At 39.0% G+C, this 19,435-nt stretch overlaps 1 protein-coding gene across 13 annotated transcripts in view; it reads left to right on the forward strand.

Annotated features, from left to right (window-relative positions):
* kmt2e (lysine (K)-specific methyltransferase 2E) overlaps positions 1-10,547 on the forward strand; it is a 30,163-nt gene extending 19,616 nt beyond the window's left edge. For 5 of the 13 annotated variants that reach the window (XM_078242764.1, XM_078242769.1, XM_078242765.1 and 2 more), the window contains 12 exons: positions 1,975-2,112; positions 2,684-2,869; positions 3,028-3,354; positions 3,592-3,915; positions 4,206-4,356; positions 4,588-4,814; positions 4,908-4,964; positions 5,845-6,387; positions 6,728-6,990; positions 8,156-8,235; positions 8,467-8,546; positions 8,640-10,547. In XM_078242764.1, the coding sequence (XP_078098890.1) occupies positions 1,975-2,112; positions 2,684-2,869; positions 3,028-3,354; positions 3,592-3,915; positions 4,206-4,356; positions 4,588-4,814; positions 4,908-4,964; positions 5,845-6,387; positions 6,728-6,990; positions 8,156-8,235; positions 8,467-8,546; positions 8,640-9,683 (3,420 nt within the window). In that variant the 3' untranslated portion in view covers positions 9,684-10,547. The remainder of the gene's footprint in view (positions 1-1,974; positions 2,113-2,683; positions 2,870-3,027; positions 3,355-3,591; positions 3,916-4,205; positions 4,357-4,587; positions 4,815-4,907; positions 4,965-5,844; positions 6,388-6,727; positions 6,991-8,155; positions 8,236-8,466; positions 8,547-8,639) is intronic. The other 8 variants (XM_078242770.1, XM_078242773.1, XM_078242771.1 and 5 more) reach the window with 5 other exon arrangements.
* The last annotated feature ends 8,888 nt before the right edge of the window (positions 10,548-19,435 follow it).

The following is a 19,435-nucleotide window of genomic DNA, read 5'->3' on the forward strand; positions in this document are numbered from 1 at the left end:
TTGGCCTCCCTCTACTTCACAGCACTTAGGCTATGTGCTTGTCAGTCATTACACAGTGACATTTATTTTCCTCATTTGTTGCCATTTTTTCTCCAGCATATTAGAAAATGAATAGGCCTCCAGTGCCACATGCCTGTTTACAACACCTTCTCCTGTCAGTGGGATGTGGCATGTTGTGTCATCATGCCAGCTGAAACTGTCTCCCAGTGTGCATTATAGTTTGAGTATAGCTCTCCTCTCACCTTCATTGCGCCTAGAAGTTTTAAATGGCCAATTACTGGTTCAACCACTCTTTTTTTCCCCCCTGCCAAATAGCCTTATGTCCCTGAGAGATGGGATCAAGCACACATGCACACAGGCAGGCATGGTACACTACACAAACACTCTGGAAATTACCCTGCAGTCAGCTTCATTTCACACAGTGGACTCAAGGTGTAAAGTGCTGACTCATCTTTGGCCAAAATACAGTAATGCTAATCTGCCAGAGAGGGATAGATAGTTGAAGAGAGGGAGGGGGTAGAGCCTTGTTGCCAGGGCCATATTGACTTTGGAAGATCCAATAGGCTGGTTTCTATGAAATGTGGCCCAGGAGAGAGCTCTGCTGCTGGGTCAAAGAAGTGTGCATTCACAAACTGACGATCACAAGCGTAGTAGGTGCATGTGGGTGTGTGTAAATATATGCTGCGACAAGGTGCGGGGGAGATAACATTGTTGTGTGGTGGCATGATATTTTCCCTACGTAAACAATAGTCCCTGTTGTTTTAAAAGGCACCCTGGATCATCCTGGTTTGCCTGTGTCGACAAAATCTTGGTTTACTAGTGGCATTTTGTGCCTGGTAGTGCCTCAAGTCTGCGTTCTACCTGGCTGCGAAACAAATTAGGGATAATAAAGTTGTTTTTAGGTCCATCTTTTAGCTATACCTGCTTATCCTTGAGGGTCGTAGGGGACCTGTAGCCAATCACAGCTGACATTGGGTGAGACCCCTTGATCGGGTCACCAGTCAATCACAGTGCTGACAGATAGAGATTAACCAATTAACCTAATTTTCCTCCCCTTGGACTGTGGGAGGAAACCAGAGCACCTGGAGGAAACCCACGCAGGCACGGGGAGAACACAAGAACGCACAGAAAAGGCCCAGGTTCGCAGGTTCGAACCAAGTGTGAGGCTGCTGTGAGACGACAGTGCTAACCACTGCACCACCGCAGGTTGTTTTTAGGTGATTGGTGCACATGTTTTTGCAGCAAAACCATAAACAACCTTTGGCCATATATATATATATATTTTTTTTTTTTTTGCCAGAGTCCCATGTGCACGTGTGTGTTTTGTTTCATAAACTGTATTAAAAAAATTGTGCGCCAACTAGTGTAATCTTCTGATTGGTTGGTGGGTCGAAGCAGCAGTAACATTGTGAGAATTTTGGTGCTAAATTTCAGATACTTTGAGAATTTTGCCATGGGTGTGTTTGGTCTCCAAAGCTCCAAATAGGACATGTTTCAGAGAGTGCAATCTAGGACCACCGTTTTGGATTGAAGACTAAAGATTTTACAATTTTTCCCTCGTCACAGACATCCTAAATTTTCAGTTTAAAGAGGACTTAACGAGCTTGTATTGTTATATAATAGAGAGGTTGTTATAAGGATGAAAACCCTTGAAGTGGTGTGGCAGGTGTGAACCTCAACAATGCAAAACATCAGCTATTTGATAAAATAGTCCTAACCTAGATGTCGTTAGGAATGAGTTAATTTATTTGGCAGTTTTGTGGTGTCATTGGAGCATTCCTGAAGTAGCCCCATAGTTACCAGTATCCTCAATAGTAGGTAATTACAAAGTCCAACACCTACGGTACCTGACACAGGCCTATTTTGTACCACCAGAAGATCAGCGAGTGTCTAGCCCTGTCCAGTGTTTGTGAAGCCTTGTTTAAGGGGGACATGTCTCTTCTAAACTGGGCTGTCTCTTTATTGAACATTCAGGCCAACCCAGCGGAGCAGTCCCATCTCCCTGTCGGGGCGGCTTCCAGCTGGAAGGGACTGATACACAAGGAGGTAAACTTTCATAGCCAACCCTACTCCACCCATCTACCAGCCTCCCCATCCCCAAATCTCCCAGAGGTGACTGACTTACAAGCGTACTAACTGTCCCATCTTTACAGACACCTGTCTTTAGCCTGATCTCTCAGCAATATGTCTGTTGTTTCAGTATGTTATGTGGTATGAATATCTTTTCATAGGGGTGTTCTGACTGAAGGTAGCTCTTTGTTTGGTTTTTTTTTTGGTGGAGGTAGAGCTGGGGTTATTTGTGGCACAAACATGCATATAGGAACACATTAGACATGCAACCTCCTGGTTTGTCAGGGTTTAATTGTAAAGCTCTTTGTCCGTTAAGGTAGAAAAGCGCTATATAAATGTAGACCATTTACATCCTCACATTTTTCTGTTGCTCCTGCCTGACCATCTCTCTGGTTCGTTTCTCTTATTGTGAAAGCGAGGGGTCACTTTTACACCTTTCTTTCACTCTGCACTTTGCAAAGCTAGATCGGCTTTTGCTGTGTAGTACACATTAACCCGTTGTCTCGCTACCTCTGGGGCTATGTGGGATAGTACTACTCCATGGACTAATGTCTCTGCTCCCTCTTCCCGTCCCATCACCCTTTCTCCGAACCCCACGCCTATCTCTCTGCAGACAAGAGAAGAGAGGAAGATGGAGGCCATCCTGCAAGCCTTTGCCCGAATGGAGAAGAGGGAGAAACGTAGAGAGCAGGCCCTGGAAAGAATCGGTAGCGTCAAGACAGAGGTTGGGGGCCGCAGTGACATCAAGGACGAGCATCCAGCCACACCAGAGATGTTAGATTCTCCAGTTGTCATGCAGGTGAGAGCATGGAGACAAAAAACCCTCATGTTTTGTGTTCTTTTGAAAGCTTTAGCAATAGACTGCAGAAGTCTGGCCACTTTAAAAAAAAAAAAAGCTATCTTGTGTTCTACCAGCCTTCATAATTTTAATAGATACAAACACTATCTTTCTCATAGCCACTTCTGGAGGTGAAAGAGGAGCCAGGATTAAAGTCAGCCAAGGTCAAAAGCTCGAGGAACAGGAAAAGTTTCTCAAGGAACCGCACGCACATCGGCCAACAGCGCCGGCGAGCTCGCACCATCAGCACCTGTTCTGACTTGGCCCCTGGCTCTCCGACTGAGTCTCTGGAGCCTCTGACCAATGAAGCCCCTGAAGGAGAGACGCCCGCTGCACCAGAGCCGGAGTCCATCCCTGCCGAAGCACCAGAAAGCAGCCCTCCGCACAGCAGCTCACCTGCACCTGACAGAAACCGCAATGGGAGCAAGAACTTCAAAACTAAAAAGGTACGTCCATAGCAATATTTCTGCATGGGCAACATCAATGTCACTGTTACTGAGCAGTTGTGTGGTTGTTCGACACCTATACTTTCTTTTGTCTTATATCAGGGTCTTGCAACTTTGATTTTAAAATTGAGCTACTTGTAAACAAAGAAACTTTTTTTTATAGCTAATGTTTTTTTGCAAATGTACACATATGTAAACATCATATTAAACCAATTTATTGTACGGGAAACCCTACAGATCTTCTTAAACTCTTTTCAACAGCACTTTGTGAGTGAGTGGGTGGGAGAGAAGCAGCAGGACAGTGGTGCAGTGCGAACCCCAGAGCCGGCCCCAGAGCGACCGCTGAGAATAAGCAGTGACCCTGAAGTACTCGCAACGCAGCTAAACGCCCTACCAGGCATGGCCTGCTCTCCACAGGTCTACAGCACGCCCAAACACTACGTCCGCTTCTCGTCGCCATTCCTGGCAAACCGCAGCCCCTCCACTCCTGGAGTCCCCACTGGGAGAAGGCGTTCCAGAGAACTGCCAGAAACACCACCAACCACTGGCTCCTGCAAGAAGGTACAGAGTCCTGCTTTAGAAATATGCCCATTTGGCTTTGATGCCAATGGAAAAAATGTACATCCAGCCAGTTTTGGAACCTGATATGGATCTGTCCTTAGATTGAAAATTATTAAGTTCTCCCAAGTTGACACTGCCTTTCCATCCATCTTTAGCTGAAGTGTAACTGGTCGCTTGTAAAGTGTCCTGCAATGAGGAAGGAAATTTCACTATTATCAGGAGAGACAAAGTCTATCAGTACTTGGCTGCTTCCATTGTTAAGTTACTGAACCTTTTAATCTTTCTTACAGCGATGGTTGAAGCAGGCTCTAGAGGAGGAGGGCTCCACCAGCCCAGCCAGACGACCAAGCCTCCTCATGCCCAGCGAGGGTCCTCTCAGCCCCCTCGTTAACGGAGACTCTGACAGCCCTCTACCCTACAATGGTACCTGCTCACTACCAGGTAGGTAGCCAGCACTCAGTCTGGTGCAACATTAACGTGTCTGACCACACAAAATGAGACAAATTCCAGGTTGAAAACAAACATTTAAGACTCTAATACTTATACTAGAAGTAGAAAGTTTTTCACACCACATTGTACCAATAACTACATCAACATAAGAAGTGCAAAAACTATATTGGAAAATATTGGATGAATGTTCAGCTAAAGCACACACCATATTTCTTCCTACAGAGTTGCCCACACCTTTGAAAAAGCGGCGCTTGAGTCCGTTGGATGCCTGTATGTCCGAGAGCTCAACACCCTACGGCTCCCCTTGTGCCACGCCCACCAGGTCAGACCCATTGGAGACACCCACAACACCCATCTTACTGGCTACTCCTCCACGTCCCCGAACCGAGGAGCCAAGTACAGAGCCCCTTTCCAGCACCCCAACACAGACACTTAATGCCCTTCAGGAGGTAAGGCTGTCCATATGGAAATTCTATGGAGATTGCAAATTTGTTTACATGAGAAAAAGAACTGGAGTGACTGAGTTTGTTCTTGTTACACAGAGTGAATCCTCAGTGGAAAGCTCCCCAGAGCTCAGCCGGAAACCCAGTGTGCAAGAGGTGAGTGAAGGACAAAGCAAAGATTAATTTTATTTATTTATTTATTTTTTTCACAAAGGTTAGGGTTCAATGATTATCAGATTTAATTGTTGATCAGGTCAACAACTTTAATTAGTAGTTCCAATTTTTTATTCATCAATAGAGATCATTCATTATATTTTTAAATTTAAAAAAATGACCTATCTAGCAAATGTATTTATTTTGAGTAATTTTAATAACAGTAGTAACTTTTAAATAACGGTTGAAATTTCCTAAGGTTGTCATGATACCAACATTTTAAACTTTGATACAATACTAGTATTAAAAAAACGATACTCGATACCTCTGGCAATACTACAGCAAAAAGGAAAAAAAGTCCTGTGCACACAAAATGTATTACAAACTTCACACAGTGCTGGTACAAAAAAGTCCCTTCTAGATGGCAGAAGGGTACTTAACATAAAAGGTTTGAGTTTGTCAGAGATATCGAGTTACACCTGAATGCACCAAAAAGTCCCGTCCAAGCCTCACACGCTTTACCGCCCATTTGATTACATAACTCATGTGGAAGGCAAAATGTTGTCACATCGTGACTTTAGGGAAGCTGGAGCATTTTCCAGTTCTGTTGTTTTTCCCAGTCATCTCCGACTCCGGCTGTGGCCATGGTTTCTCGAAAATTGCAACTGCAGGCCACCGGTAAGCTAACGCTGTGTCATTACGTCAACAAGACGGAATATTGCCGTTCTCATATTTATATTTATCTTTATCATATTAAAGATTATACCAGTATTATTGTGAACAATATGATATGGCACACCCCTAGTGGAGATAGTGTAAGGTTTTAAATGCAAATCCTTTATTATGACAGTCCCCTGATGTTGATTCCTCCCTCTTTTCCTAGGCCGATCGCCCCCCTTCGTTGGTCTCCTCTCCCAGTACAAGGGCTCCCATTATAGATGGACTCCCGACAGAAGCCAAGGTGTCAGTTCCTGAGAGTCCACAGCCTCCAGCTGCTGAGTTTGTGGACTGTGGAGAGGACAGGGCAGATGGTGTGGTTGTAGAGGGCAGTGAGGCTTCCTCATCTGCAGAAACATGTGCTTCCTCTTTTCCTGGCTGGATAAAAAGCCCAGACAGAGGCCCGACTGGACCAGCTGGCCTGAACTTCTCTCCAGTCAATTCAAACTTAAGGGACCTCACCCCCTCACACACCCTGGAGCCTCTGGTAGCTCCCTTCAGGCCTGAGGCTGCAGCTGGGGCTGCAGCAGGGTCCACCGCAGGAACAGTGTCATTGGTTGCCACCCAGGCCCCCTTCAGTGAAGGCCAGGGGCAGCTCTTTTACTCCTGCTCTGAGGAGGGAAGTACACTTGCCTTCTCACGCTCACTAAATGGGGATGGCTCTGGCGAAGGAGGAGGGTCAGCGCAGAACCCCCCACAAAAGAAAAAGGTGAGTGAGCAGTGCTAAACAGAATGTATGTTAGGAGAGGATGCAATATATTGTGAGATAATTAAGAAAATCAAGAATAACTAATAGAATTGCTGTACATAAGGTGATGTTAATGAGTACAGTTACACTGACTGTACAGGTGTATGGGGCATCATTGTCTAGGCCTGTTTTGTGTCACATCCTTTCTTGGCCATTTGGATTTAGTGATCTCAGGAGATGCATTGACTCACTGCTCTTTGTGTGAGTTACTGTCCAAATGCTGCCCTCTACTGGTTTAACACAAGACATTGTCTTTGTTCATAAATGACATTGAGGTTCTGCTTCTGCATCGTCTTCCCAGGTTTCCCTGCTAGAATACAGGAAACGTCAACGCGAAGCTCGTCGCAGCGGCTCCAAGACCGAGTGCAGCTCTCCTGTTTCCACCTTGCCACCTTTGACTGTGGACGCCTTCCCTGTTGCGCTAGAGACCACCAGTGAACCTCCTCTACCCCCTGCTCCCACTCCTCTCTGCAACACCATCACCACCACTGTGAAAGAGCCCCAGACAAGTGAGGAGGCAGAGGTGCCTGGAGAGAAAGGGGAGAAAGAAGGAGAGGGACAGTGGTATGTGCTTTTAAATGTACTTCTACTTAAAAACAATCAGGAACCTTTGTTATTAGTCAGTTGTCATTCATGTTAGCTTAACTAGTATGTACTGTACCACGTAATGTGTTACAGGGCTCCAGACTGCGACCAAATGGTTTCATTTTGCGACCAAAATTTGAGTGTGCGACTGAGAGCGCATTAGCTCAAGCTTATCTGTCCTCTCTGAAAATTGACAGAGAGCGGAGCTCTGACACAAACACACACACTCGCACACACACACACGCATAGCTGCGGATGTTGCAAACTACGTCGGCTCTGCAGTTTTGTTGAAGTCACAGTGAGTCATGGAAATGCCGATAAAGTGGTTTCAAGTGTGGTTACAGTTTTTCAAACTTCACGCAGACAGCGTTTGCTGCGATATGATATTAATGGAGAGCCGAAAGCGGTCGCAGTGCTGTTGACGTTACACTTCCTACCTTCAACAAGGAAATTCCAAGTGCTTCACATGAAACATTAAAGAGCAATTAAAAACGGTCATGAAAATAAAACCGGCTAAAAAAGAATATACAAATACAAGAATAAAAGTTGCAGTGAGTAAGAAATTAATTATTCAATTTAATAGGTTGTAGGAATGGGTTTGGGAGGAGAGAGGGAGGAGTTTTATTTTTGTTTAATTTCTTTCTAACAAAATAACAATGTTCTAAGTACATAGGATAAATAGGTTTGACAATAATTTTTACAACTGAAAGAATTGTTTTGTAAACGGGTACTGTTGGGTAACGAAACCGAATTTCAGGTATCGGTACCAATATTGGTTCAGTAGTAGCCTAAACAACGCATGTTTAATTTTAAGTTGAATTCATTATAATTGTAGACTAGAGCATATCTATCTATCTATCTATCTATAAAAACTATGTGTTGCATCTTCAAAAGTGACACTGAATTTGAAACAGATTGTAATTTCTGCATCTATCGAAGTATTTATTAGTAATACAGTGGAAATTAGTAGAAATGTGAATATTTGGTTAGCATGTTGATTTACGGTGTGTGCCCCTAAATTTTCTGGTTGCACCCCTAAAATTTTCAGTTGGGGGGCCACTGTGCTCCTAGTTAGTCTGGAGCCCTGTGTTACTACTAGGAATTAGATTGTGATGATCCCAATGTTTTTATCAATGTTTTTTAGGACATCGTCCACTTCTGTAGAGCAGGCCCGAGAACGCAGCTACCACAGAGCTCTGCTGCTCAGCAAAGACAAAGACACAGGTGAGAATAATGACTCTCAATCATCTGCATTAAAAGAATAGTTTGACATTTTGGGAAAAATGCTTATTTGCTTTCTTGCTGAGAGTTAGATGAGAATAAATGCCACTCTCATATCTGTCTGTTTAATGTAAAGCTGTAGCCAGGAAATAGTTATCTTAGCATAAAGACTGAAAGCAGTGAGAAGCAACCAGGATGTTTTTTTAACATTAACCTTTTTTACCCTCTTTTTAGATGGTGAGACAGAAGGTGGAGATACACCTGCACTGAGAGATTGCCCATCTCCAAGTCTTCAAAAGACCCCAACCCACACAGTAAGTCAACATTACCCACATGAATACCAACATTACTCTCATCTCAGCAAGTTATCAGCAAGTGTCTGACTCTTTCTCTCTGTTCCCTCACAGCCCTGCTCTCCTGGTCCTCTTGCCCAGCCTCCCAGTAGGCCAGCGAAGGAGGAAGACGCTGACAGTCAGCCTCGGACGCCAAATCCGACCAGCCAGCCACCGAGCAAGCCTGCAGCACCCAAGCCGGCTCCTTTGACCCCCACGAAGCTGCATCCCACCCCATTACCCTCCTCTCCTGTCCACTACCCTGGACCCTCCCACCTCCACTCTCCCAAACCTCAGCCCCAGGGCTCTCCCTACCGCAGCCAGAGGGCGCTGTTCTCTGCTCAGCCTCAAAACCAACCCCAGCAGCCCCAGGCTCAGACTGGCCCAGCTCCTTTCCCCCAGTATAACACACAGAGTGCTCCACCACCACCTCCCCCTCCTCCACCAGCACCACCGGCCTCCACAGCATATTTTCCCAGCCAGAGCCCCTCACCTGCTGGACCTTTTCCTGGGTTTAAACCTGCTGTCACAACCCCTTATCCTCCTGGTTCTCAGCCCTTGATGCAGACTATTCCCCACAGCATGCACTATCAGAGCTCAGCTGCTCCACCGCCGCCTCCTCCTCCGCCCCCACACCCGATGCCTGGCCCCACCCTGCTGCACGTCAACCTGCAGCCTCCTCCCATTCAGCAGCACCAGCTCATGCTGACCACCGCACCTCCTCCACCTCCTCCCCCACAGGGCCAGACCTCCCAGCAGCAGCAGTCCCCTGCTGGCAGCACCCTGCTGTCGCTCACCCCTCCTCCGCCTCCTCCTCCGCCTCCCCCCGCTCCCTCGACCAACGCCCCGATGCAGCCCCACCATTTTCAGAACTTAGGGGCTTTTCAGCCGGCGTTGTTGCACCCAGGTGCTGCCACTAACCCTTCAGTGCCCCCATCGACGTACCCTCCACCCCTTCAGCAGACTGGACTGCCTCCACCTCCCCCTCCTCCTCCCCAACAGACTCAACAAGGCCAGGCCCAGGCCGCTGCCTCCCAGATGCCTTCTGGGACTCGTGGAGCTCCTGCGTCCTCGACCCCCTTCCACAGCTCGGGGTACCTGAGCACAGGGTGGCACTGACCGCCCTCTCTGCTGTCAGCCCCCGGCAGCCCCTGAGAACTCGGCTTGAGAGGGGCGTGTATTATAAGCTGTAGATACGTTTTCTATATACCTGAACACATGGCCAGTGGAAAAACAGCTGATTGTGGGATAAATGGATGCTTTTTAAAAAAACAAAAAAATAACATGGACAGAAAAATCTAGAAAAAAGGACAGTGAAATGATCTTCAAGACAAACTGTATGAATCTGAAGATGGACAATCTCCCCGGTGCTCATAGCCCTCTCTCTCTGGCCTCCATTAGTTTTTATATATCCTTCATGTGATGGAGCGGAAAGATCTTGTTCTGTGTCTTGTTTGGACTCCCGTTGTAAGGCCCCGCACTTTTGTTTATCAATGGACATTCCAGCCTATATGCCCCCCCCTCCTCCTCCTCCCTCCTCCTCTTCCTTCTTTGTCACTTATTCCTTTTACTTCCAATTCTCTCGTCTGTTGTCGGCTCTTTACACCATTTATTTGTTTTAATCTAGTGGCTCATTATAGCAAAGATAAAGCTTTTTGTATAGAGAAAAAAAAAAACACTTATTTTTTTTATTCCTCTGTCTAACAACAAATATCTGTTCACTGCTGCAGATTCAGAAAAGACCATTTCTGGGAGCCTGCCTCACCACCTTGGGAGGTTGCACTTGCACACTGTGTGTGTGTGTGTGTGTGTGTGTCTGTCTGTGTGTCTGTCTGTGTGTCTGTCTTTAAAGGAGGAAAGTGTGTGTGCGATTTCTTGTAATGAGTGCTTGTAGATCTCTGAGGTAGGCAACAGGTCTCAGCCACAGGTAGAACGTTAGCGGTTTATTTTTGAATATCAATGGTTATTTGTAGAAAATGTAATTTAATGTATAGGTGGTTACTCCAGCTTTCACCAGGAACAGGTTGTAAATATTTGCTTCTTTTCTTTTCTATGCTTGTACAATTTGCTCCCATCCCATTTTTGAAATATTGTTGTAAATATGAACGCTCTTCTTTGCAAAGCTGAATGTTTATGTGACTGTAGCATTACTTTTATTTTATTCCCCCGGACTTTTCAACTTTGTCTTTTTATTATTATTTGTGTGTGTGTATGTTTGTGTGGAGGGAGAGACTCACAGACACTGCACTGGTTGGCTATTTTCATGGTTCATTATAATAAATCACTGTAATGACAGTTTTATACAACTTGTCGTGTCATGTGTCTCTGGGAGAATTTGGGCTGCTGACGGCTTCTTTGATGAATATCCGCTCAGCTTTCTGCCTTCAGGAAAGAAGACGGGGAAACATTCAAGGACGGCAAAAAGCTTCTGCTGTTTGATAACAGCATATAACAGCATATTGTAGTTGATATCCATACTACTCTTGGTTAATTTGTTGGGCAATTGCAATTACTAGGCACTCCCCAGGAAGCACATGTACTTCCAAAAAACAAAATGCACAAAAATCACACGAATAACAGCTATCTCAATGAACATGAGTAAGAAAAAACATTTCTTGTCCGAGTGAATTTAAAGAATTGGGAACAAGATAGCAGGGTGCAGGTATTTTTTTTCAACTATTCTATTCTATCTGCCTGAAAGTTGGTTCATTGCATAATATACGGCAAGGATACATCAAAGTAAAGAATATAAACAAGAACAGAAAAAGGGCAGGAGAAAGCATTTTAAAAAGAGCTGATACTGAATGTTATATAGAATAAGTTTAAAAAAAAAACTGAATTACAAATATGTGAAGTACACTGACACTTCACAGAACATGGTCAAGGTTGGAGCTTCAAATTACCACACTGGAGCTGAAACAATTCTGTTTTGATCATCGATTAATCATTTTTACAATGTCCAAGGGGTCTTAAAGAGCGACAATAAAGACATTTTAAAAGAATTAAAACTATTTTCTAAGGTGATACATTTTGTAACTTATTTTTCAATATGTATATTTGTCCAAAAAGGGTGTTTGCTGAAGTTTGTGTAAATATAATCATTGTGTAGGCGCATGGTGTGATTCTGAGTAGTTTATTTATGGAATCCTGCTAGATCCTGCTGTTTTACATATCTTAATCATTTTTTATTTGTTTATGGCATACTATACTATTAACTTTTTTATGGCATATTATACTATGATTTTTTTGACCTACTACTTTACTACTCATTCTATAGGATGATATTTTTAAGGCATACCATACAATGACTTTTTATGATACTATGTATTTTTATGGTATGCTATTATGACTCTTTTGACATGCTATACTATTGCTGTGTCTGAAATCTTGTACAAGTATACTTGCTATTTTGAGTTCATATTACGTATGTGAATGAAGTATGGCCAAATGCAGTGCACTACAAGTACCAGAATGCTGCACTCAAAACGTCAAGTGTGGAACGCTGGACACTACTCGACCTCAACAGTCGCCATATGGAGCGGAAGCTACGGGGCCACCAACGTCATTTTAAACTTGAATATGTGAAATGTGTGTGTGAATATGTCGGGCGAGAAAGCTGCAGCGGTTGCAATTGCAACGGCGAACACAAAACTATAAAACATTTGTACACTAAGTGAGAAAACAAGCAGGTATATATTTTGGCGGGCGAATACAGGTAATGCTCCGCCCGACTGCAATTTACCATTAAAAAGAAGAGTAGTTACCTGTCAGTGCATAACGGCCATGCATGATTTTAGAGTAGACAACATTACCCTGTCAAAATGTATGCAATAAACAAATGAGTACATAGTGTACACAGTGTACAACATGTAAGTGTACTCATTGAAGTATCCCATGAATTGAGACACACCTTATGACCTTTTCACCTTACTACAACTTTTTCAATATATTATACTATGACGTTTTGACGTACTATACTATGACTTTTTCTACATACAGTATACTATACGTTTTTTTTACATACTATACTAAACTTTTTTTGACATACTATACTACGACTTTTTTAACACTTTTTGAAATGCTATACTATGACTTTTTGACATACTATACTATAACATTTTATTATTATTTCAACATATACTATGAATTTTTTATTATTTTTTTCGACATGCTATACTATGACTTTTTTTGACATACTATACTATGATATTTGTATCACTTTTTTCGACATGCTATACTATGACCTTTTAACACTTTTCGACATGCTATACTATGACCTTTTTCAACACACTATACTATGACTTTTTCATTATTTCTTTCGACATACTATACTGACTTTTTTATTATTTCTTTCGACATGGTATACTATGACTTTTTATCACGTTTTTCGACATACTATACTATGACTTTTTATCACTTTTTTCGACATACTATACTATGACTAACACTAATACAATAAAAATAAAAAATAAATAAAATAGAAGAAGAAAAAAAGGATAATCACACACGAAGGGAAGGGAGTGACCACTGTCTACAAAACCATCACTGCAGTATGGTTAACACTACTGCCTCATACATTACGGAACTTCCACACATATCCACAAATGAAAAATAAATAAATAAAATATTAAGCATTATCTACTCATTCTACTGGGAGTCAGGTAATGTGATTTGTTCCCTACCATAATCTAAGAAAGGTCCCCATATCTTATTGTACTTATTTGCTGATCCTTTCAAAGAGTATCTAATTCTTTCTAGTTTGAGAAAATAAAGGGCATCTTTTAATCTGAGTTTAGTCCAATGTATGCGATGAACAATCTTGAACTGTAATAGTCCATGCCTTGCACAAATTGATGAGTTATGTACTCTGCATAAGGCAGCCTCCCAAGATGCTTCGGGGATAGGTTCCCCCAGCTCCCTTTCCCACTGAGATTTTACGTCAGAAAGGGTAGAATGTGAGAGTGCCATCAGTTTGCTTATAAATGGCTGATATAATGCCCTTAAATGATGAAGGTTGATCAAATATATGATCATAGGGGGTGCATGGGGGTTGATTTGGAAACGCTGAGGAGATATTCCTAATTAAGTCATGAATTTGAAGAAAGCAAAAAAAGGCTTTTTGGGATATTAAAGTTATCGCATAAATGTTGAAAGGAGACAAAAGTTCCGTTATGACAGAGATTATAAAATTGTTTAATGCCTGTGTTGCTCCAAATAAAGAAGGCGTTATCCATTACGGATGGTTTAAAATAATGATTAGGACAAATGGGAGACTTACATGAAAAAGATTGCCATCCAAAGTGCTTTCTTATCTGATTCCATATTTTCAGGGAGGCTGTGACTAGCACGTTTGTTGTGTGGGCTGTAAAGGATGAAGAGAGAGGGGCGTAAACAAGAGCAGCCACTGATGATGATTTACAAGGCATTCAATAGATTGCCAAGAGAGAGCATCTGCTCCAGGGTCTTCAAATAACCAGTGTATTACAGGCGAGTGTTACACGCCCAGTAGTAAAACAGGAAATCATGGAGAGCCACCGGAGTATTTGGGTTGTGTTAAGAGACTCTTCCGAGCTCTGGCAGGTTTATTATTCCAGATAAATGATGAACTAATTCCATCTAGCCTACGAAAATAGGACTTTGGAATGATGACAGGGATATTTTGAAAAAGATATGTGAACTTCGGGAGTATAATGACATTTAAATATAAATGACATTTTAATTGAGTTAATTCGGCCTACAACAGACAATGGAAGTTGGGTCCAACGTTTTAGGTGCTTAAGTTTAACACTTTTTTCGACATACTAATCTGTGACTTTTTATTTCTTTTTTCGACATACTATACTATGACTTTTTTCGACATACTATACTACTGGGAGGAGGCCTCGGGGGAGACCCAGGACTAGGTGGAGGGATTATATCTCTAACCTGGCCTGGGAACGCCTCGGGATCCCCCAGTCGGAGCTGGTTAATGTGGCCCGGGAAAGGGAAGTTTGGGGTCCCCTGCTGGAGCTGCTACCCCCGCGACCCGACCCCGGATAAGCGGATGAAGATGGATGGATGGATGGATGGACTATACTATGATTTTTTATCACTTTTTTTTGACATGCTATACTATGACTTTTTTCGACATACTATACTATGACTTTTTTTTATCACTTTTTTCGACATACTATACTTTGACTTTTTATACCTTTTTTCAACATACTATACTATGACTTTTTTATCACTTTTTTTCGACATGGCTATGACCTTTTTCAACATACTATACAATTACTTTTTTATTATTTTTTTCGACATGCTATACTATGACTTTTTTAACGCTTTTTTCGACATACTATACTTTGACTTTTTCTTTCTTTTTTAGCCATACCTTACTGTACTATGACTTGTTTAACACTTTTTTGGACATATTATTCTATTACTTTTTATTCACTTTTTTGGACATACTATACTATGACTTTCTATGACTTTAGACATACTATACTATGACTTTTTTATCACTTTTTTTGATATACTATACTATGACTTTTTTCTACATACTCTACTTTGACTTTTTTCACCATACTATAATATGACTTTTTTATCACTTTTTTAGACATATTATACTATAACTTTTTATCACTTTTTTTCGCCATACTATACTATGACTTTTTTATTTATTTTTTAGACATATTATACTATGACTTTTTATCACTTTTTTCGACATATTATACTATGACTTTTTATCACTTTTTTTGACATTCTATACTATGACTTTTTTCGACATACTATACTTTGACTTTTTATACCTTTTTTCGACATGCCTATGACCTTTTTCAACATACTATACAATTACTTTTTTTATTTTTTTCGACATGGTATACTATGACTTTTTTCAACATACTATACTATGACCTTTATCACTTTTTTTGACGTATTATACTATGACTTTTCATCACTTTTTTCGACATATGACTTCTTTAACATTTTTTTTGACATACTATAATAAGACTTTTTAATCACTTTTTTCGACATACTATACTGTGACTTTTTATTTCTTTGTTAGACATGCTATACTATGACTTTTTTAACACTTTTTTCGACATACTATACTGTGACTTTTTCATTTCTATTTTAGACACACTATACTATGACTTTTTATCACTTGTTTCGACATGCTATGCTATGACTATTTGATAAATTTTTTCGACATATTATACAATGACTTTTTGTCACTTATTTTGACATACTATACTATGACTGTTTTATCACTCTTTTCGACATGCCTATGACCTTTTTCAACATACTATACTATTACTTTTATATTATTTTTTTCGACATACTATACTATGACTTTTTATCACTTATTTTCGACATGCTATATTATGACTTTTTTCGACATACTATACTGTGACTTTTTATTTCTTTTTTAGACATACTATACTATGACTTTTTATTACGTTTTTCGACATACTATACTATGACTTTTTTTATCACTTTTATTGACATACTATACTATGACCTTTTTTTAATTACTTTTTCCGCATGCTATACCATGACCTTTTTCAACATACTATACTAAGACTTTTTTATTATTTTTTTTCGAAATGCTATACTATGACTTTTTCAACATACTATAACTTTTCATTACTGTTTCGACATACTATACTATGACTTTTTAATCACTTTTTTCGACATGCTATACTATGACTTTTTATACCTTTTTTCGACATACTATACTATGACTTTTTTTATCACTTTTATTGACATACTATACTATGACTTTTTGGTCATACTATACTATGACTTTTTAAACACTTTTTTCAACATGCTGTACTATGACTTGTTTAACACTCTTTTCGAGATGCAATACTATTACTTTTTTATCACTTCTTTCAACATACTATACTATGACTTTTTTTGACTTACTATACTATGACTTTTTTTTACTTACTATACTATGACTTTTTAATCACTTTTTTCGACATGCTATATTATGACTTTTGTCGACATACTATATTATGACTTTTTTGGACGTATTATAATATGAGTTTTTGTCACTTATTTCGACATGCTATACTATGACTCTTTTATCACTTTTTTCAACATGCCTATGACCTTTTTCAACATATTATACTGTGACTTTTTTATTATTTTTATCGACATGCTATACTATGATTTTTTTCGACATACTCTACTATAACTTTTGATTACTATTTCGACATAATATACTATGACTTTTCATCACTTATTTCGACATGCTATACTATGACTTTTTATTTCTTTTTTAGACATACTATACTATGACTTTTTATCACTTTTTTTGACATGCTATACTATGACTTTTTTAGCACTTCTTTCGACATACTATACTGTGACTTTTTATTTCTATTTTAGACATACTATACTATGACTTTTTATCACTTGTTTTGACATGCTATGCTATGACTATTTGATCACTTTTTTCGACATATTATACTATGACTTTTTATCACTTATTTTGATATGCTATACTGTGACTTTTTTATCACTTCTTTCGACATGCCTATGACCTTTTTCAACATACTATACTATGATTTTTTTTCAACATACTCTACTATAACTTTTTATTACTATTTTGACATACTATACTATGACTTTTTTATTACTTTTTTCGACATGATATACTATGACATTTTTCAACATACTATACTATGAATTTTTTATCCGTTTTTTCGACATATTATACTATGACTTTTTATCACTTATTTTTGACATGCTATACTTTGACTTTTTCTTTCTTTTTTAGCCATACCTTACTGTACTATGACTTGTTTAACACTTTTTTGGACATATTATTCTATTACTTTTTATTCACTTTTTTGGACATACTATACTATTACTTTTTTGGACATACTATACTATGACTTTCTCAACACTTCAACATACTATACTATGACTTTTAAATCACTTTATTTCACATACTTTAATATCACTTTTTATCACCTTTTTCAACATACTTTACGATGACTTTTGTTATGACTTTTTTGACATACTATACTTTGACTTTCTATGACTTTAGACATACTACACTATGACTTTATCACTTTTTTTGACATACTATACTATGACTGTTTTATCACTCTTTTCGACATGCCTATGACCTTTTTCAACATACTATACTATTACTTTTATATTATTTTTTTCGACATACTATACTATGACCTTTATAGCTTTTTTCGACATACTATACTATGACTTTTTATTACTTTTTTTAGCCATACCTACTATACTATGACTTGTTTAACACTTTTTTGGACATATTATTCTATTACGTTTTATTCACTTTTTTGGACATACTATACTATTACATTTTTCGACATACTATACTTTGACTTTTTTGGACATACTATACTATGACTTTTAAATCACTTTATTCCACATACTTTAATATCACTTTTTATCACTTTTTTCAACATACTTTACTATGACTTTTATTATGACTTTTTTGACATACTATACTATGACTTTTTTTGACTTTAGACATACTATACTATGACTTTTTTTCGACATGCTATACTATGACTTTTTTCACCATACTATACTAGGACTTTTTATCACTTTTTTCAACATGCTGTACTATGACTTGTTTAACACTCTTTTCGACATGCAATACTATGACTTTTTTCAACATACTATACTATTACTTTTTTATCACTTCTTTCGACATACTATACTATGACTTTTTGTCGACATACTATACTATGACTTTTTTGGACATGCTATACTTTGACTTTTTTCACCATACTATACTATGACTTTTTTATCACTTTTTTCGACATGCTATACTATAACTTTTATTATGACTTTTTTGACATACTATACTATGACTTTCTATGACTTTAGACATACTATACTATGACTTTTTTTGATATACTATACTATGACTTTTTTCGACTTACTATACTATGACTTTTTAATCACTTTTTTCGACATGCTATATTATGACTTTTGTCGACATACTATACTATGACTTTTTTGGACATGCTATACTTTGACTTTTTTCACCATACTATAATATGACTTTTTAATAACTTTTTTCGACATGCTATACTATGACTTTTTATCACTTTTTTTGCCATACTATACTATGACTTTTTTATCACTTTTTTCGACATACTATACTATGACATTTTTGGTCATACTATACTATGACTTTTTAAACAATTTTTTCAACATGCTGTACTATGACTTGTTTAACACTCTTTTCAACATGCAATACTATGACTTTTTTCAACATACTATACTATTACTTTTTTATCACTTCTTTCGACATACTATACTATGACTTTTTTAAACAATTTTTTTCAACATGCTGTACTATGACTTGTTTAACACTCTTTTCAACATGCAATACTATGACTTTTTTCAACATACTATACTATTACTTTATCACTTCTTTCAACATACTATACTATGACTTTTTTCGACTTACTATACTATGACTTTTTAATCACTTTTTTCGACATGCTATATTATGACTTTTGTCGACATACTATACTATGACTTTTTTGGACATGCTATATTATGACTTTTGTCAACATACTATACTATGACTTTTTTGGACATGCTATAATATGACTTTTTTAACACTTTTTTCGACATGCTAATGTAATGGATAATTTTCTTGCGCAGAGAGACAATAAAACAGAGAATGGTTACAAGTGATATATTGCAAAGGTTTTATGTAATTAATTCAAATTAATTACAGGGGAGTTTACAAAGCAAAAGTGTCATTCAGTTCTACAGCTCATAAATAAGTAAACAAGAAAATCCCTTACATAGGTAATCTCACACACCTCAATGTCATAGCTCATACAACAGTGAGACAATTTTGAACAGATGCATTCAGA

Source organism: Sander vitreus, chromosome 23, assembly GCF_031162955.1.
Source record: "Sander vitreus isolate 19-12246 chromosome 23, sanVit1, whole genome shotgun sequence".
Taxonomy (NCBI): domain Eukaryota; kingdom Metazoa; phylum Chordata; class Actinopteri; order Perciformes; family Percidae; genus Sander; species Sander vitreus.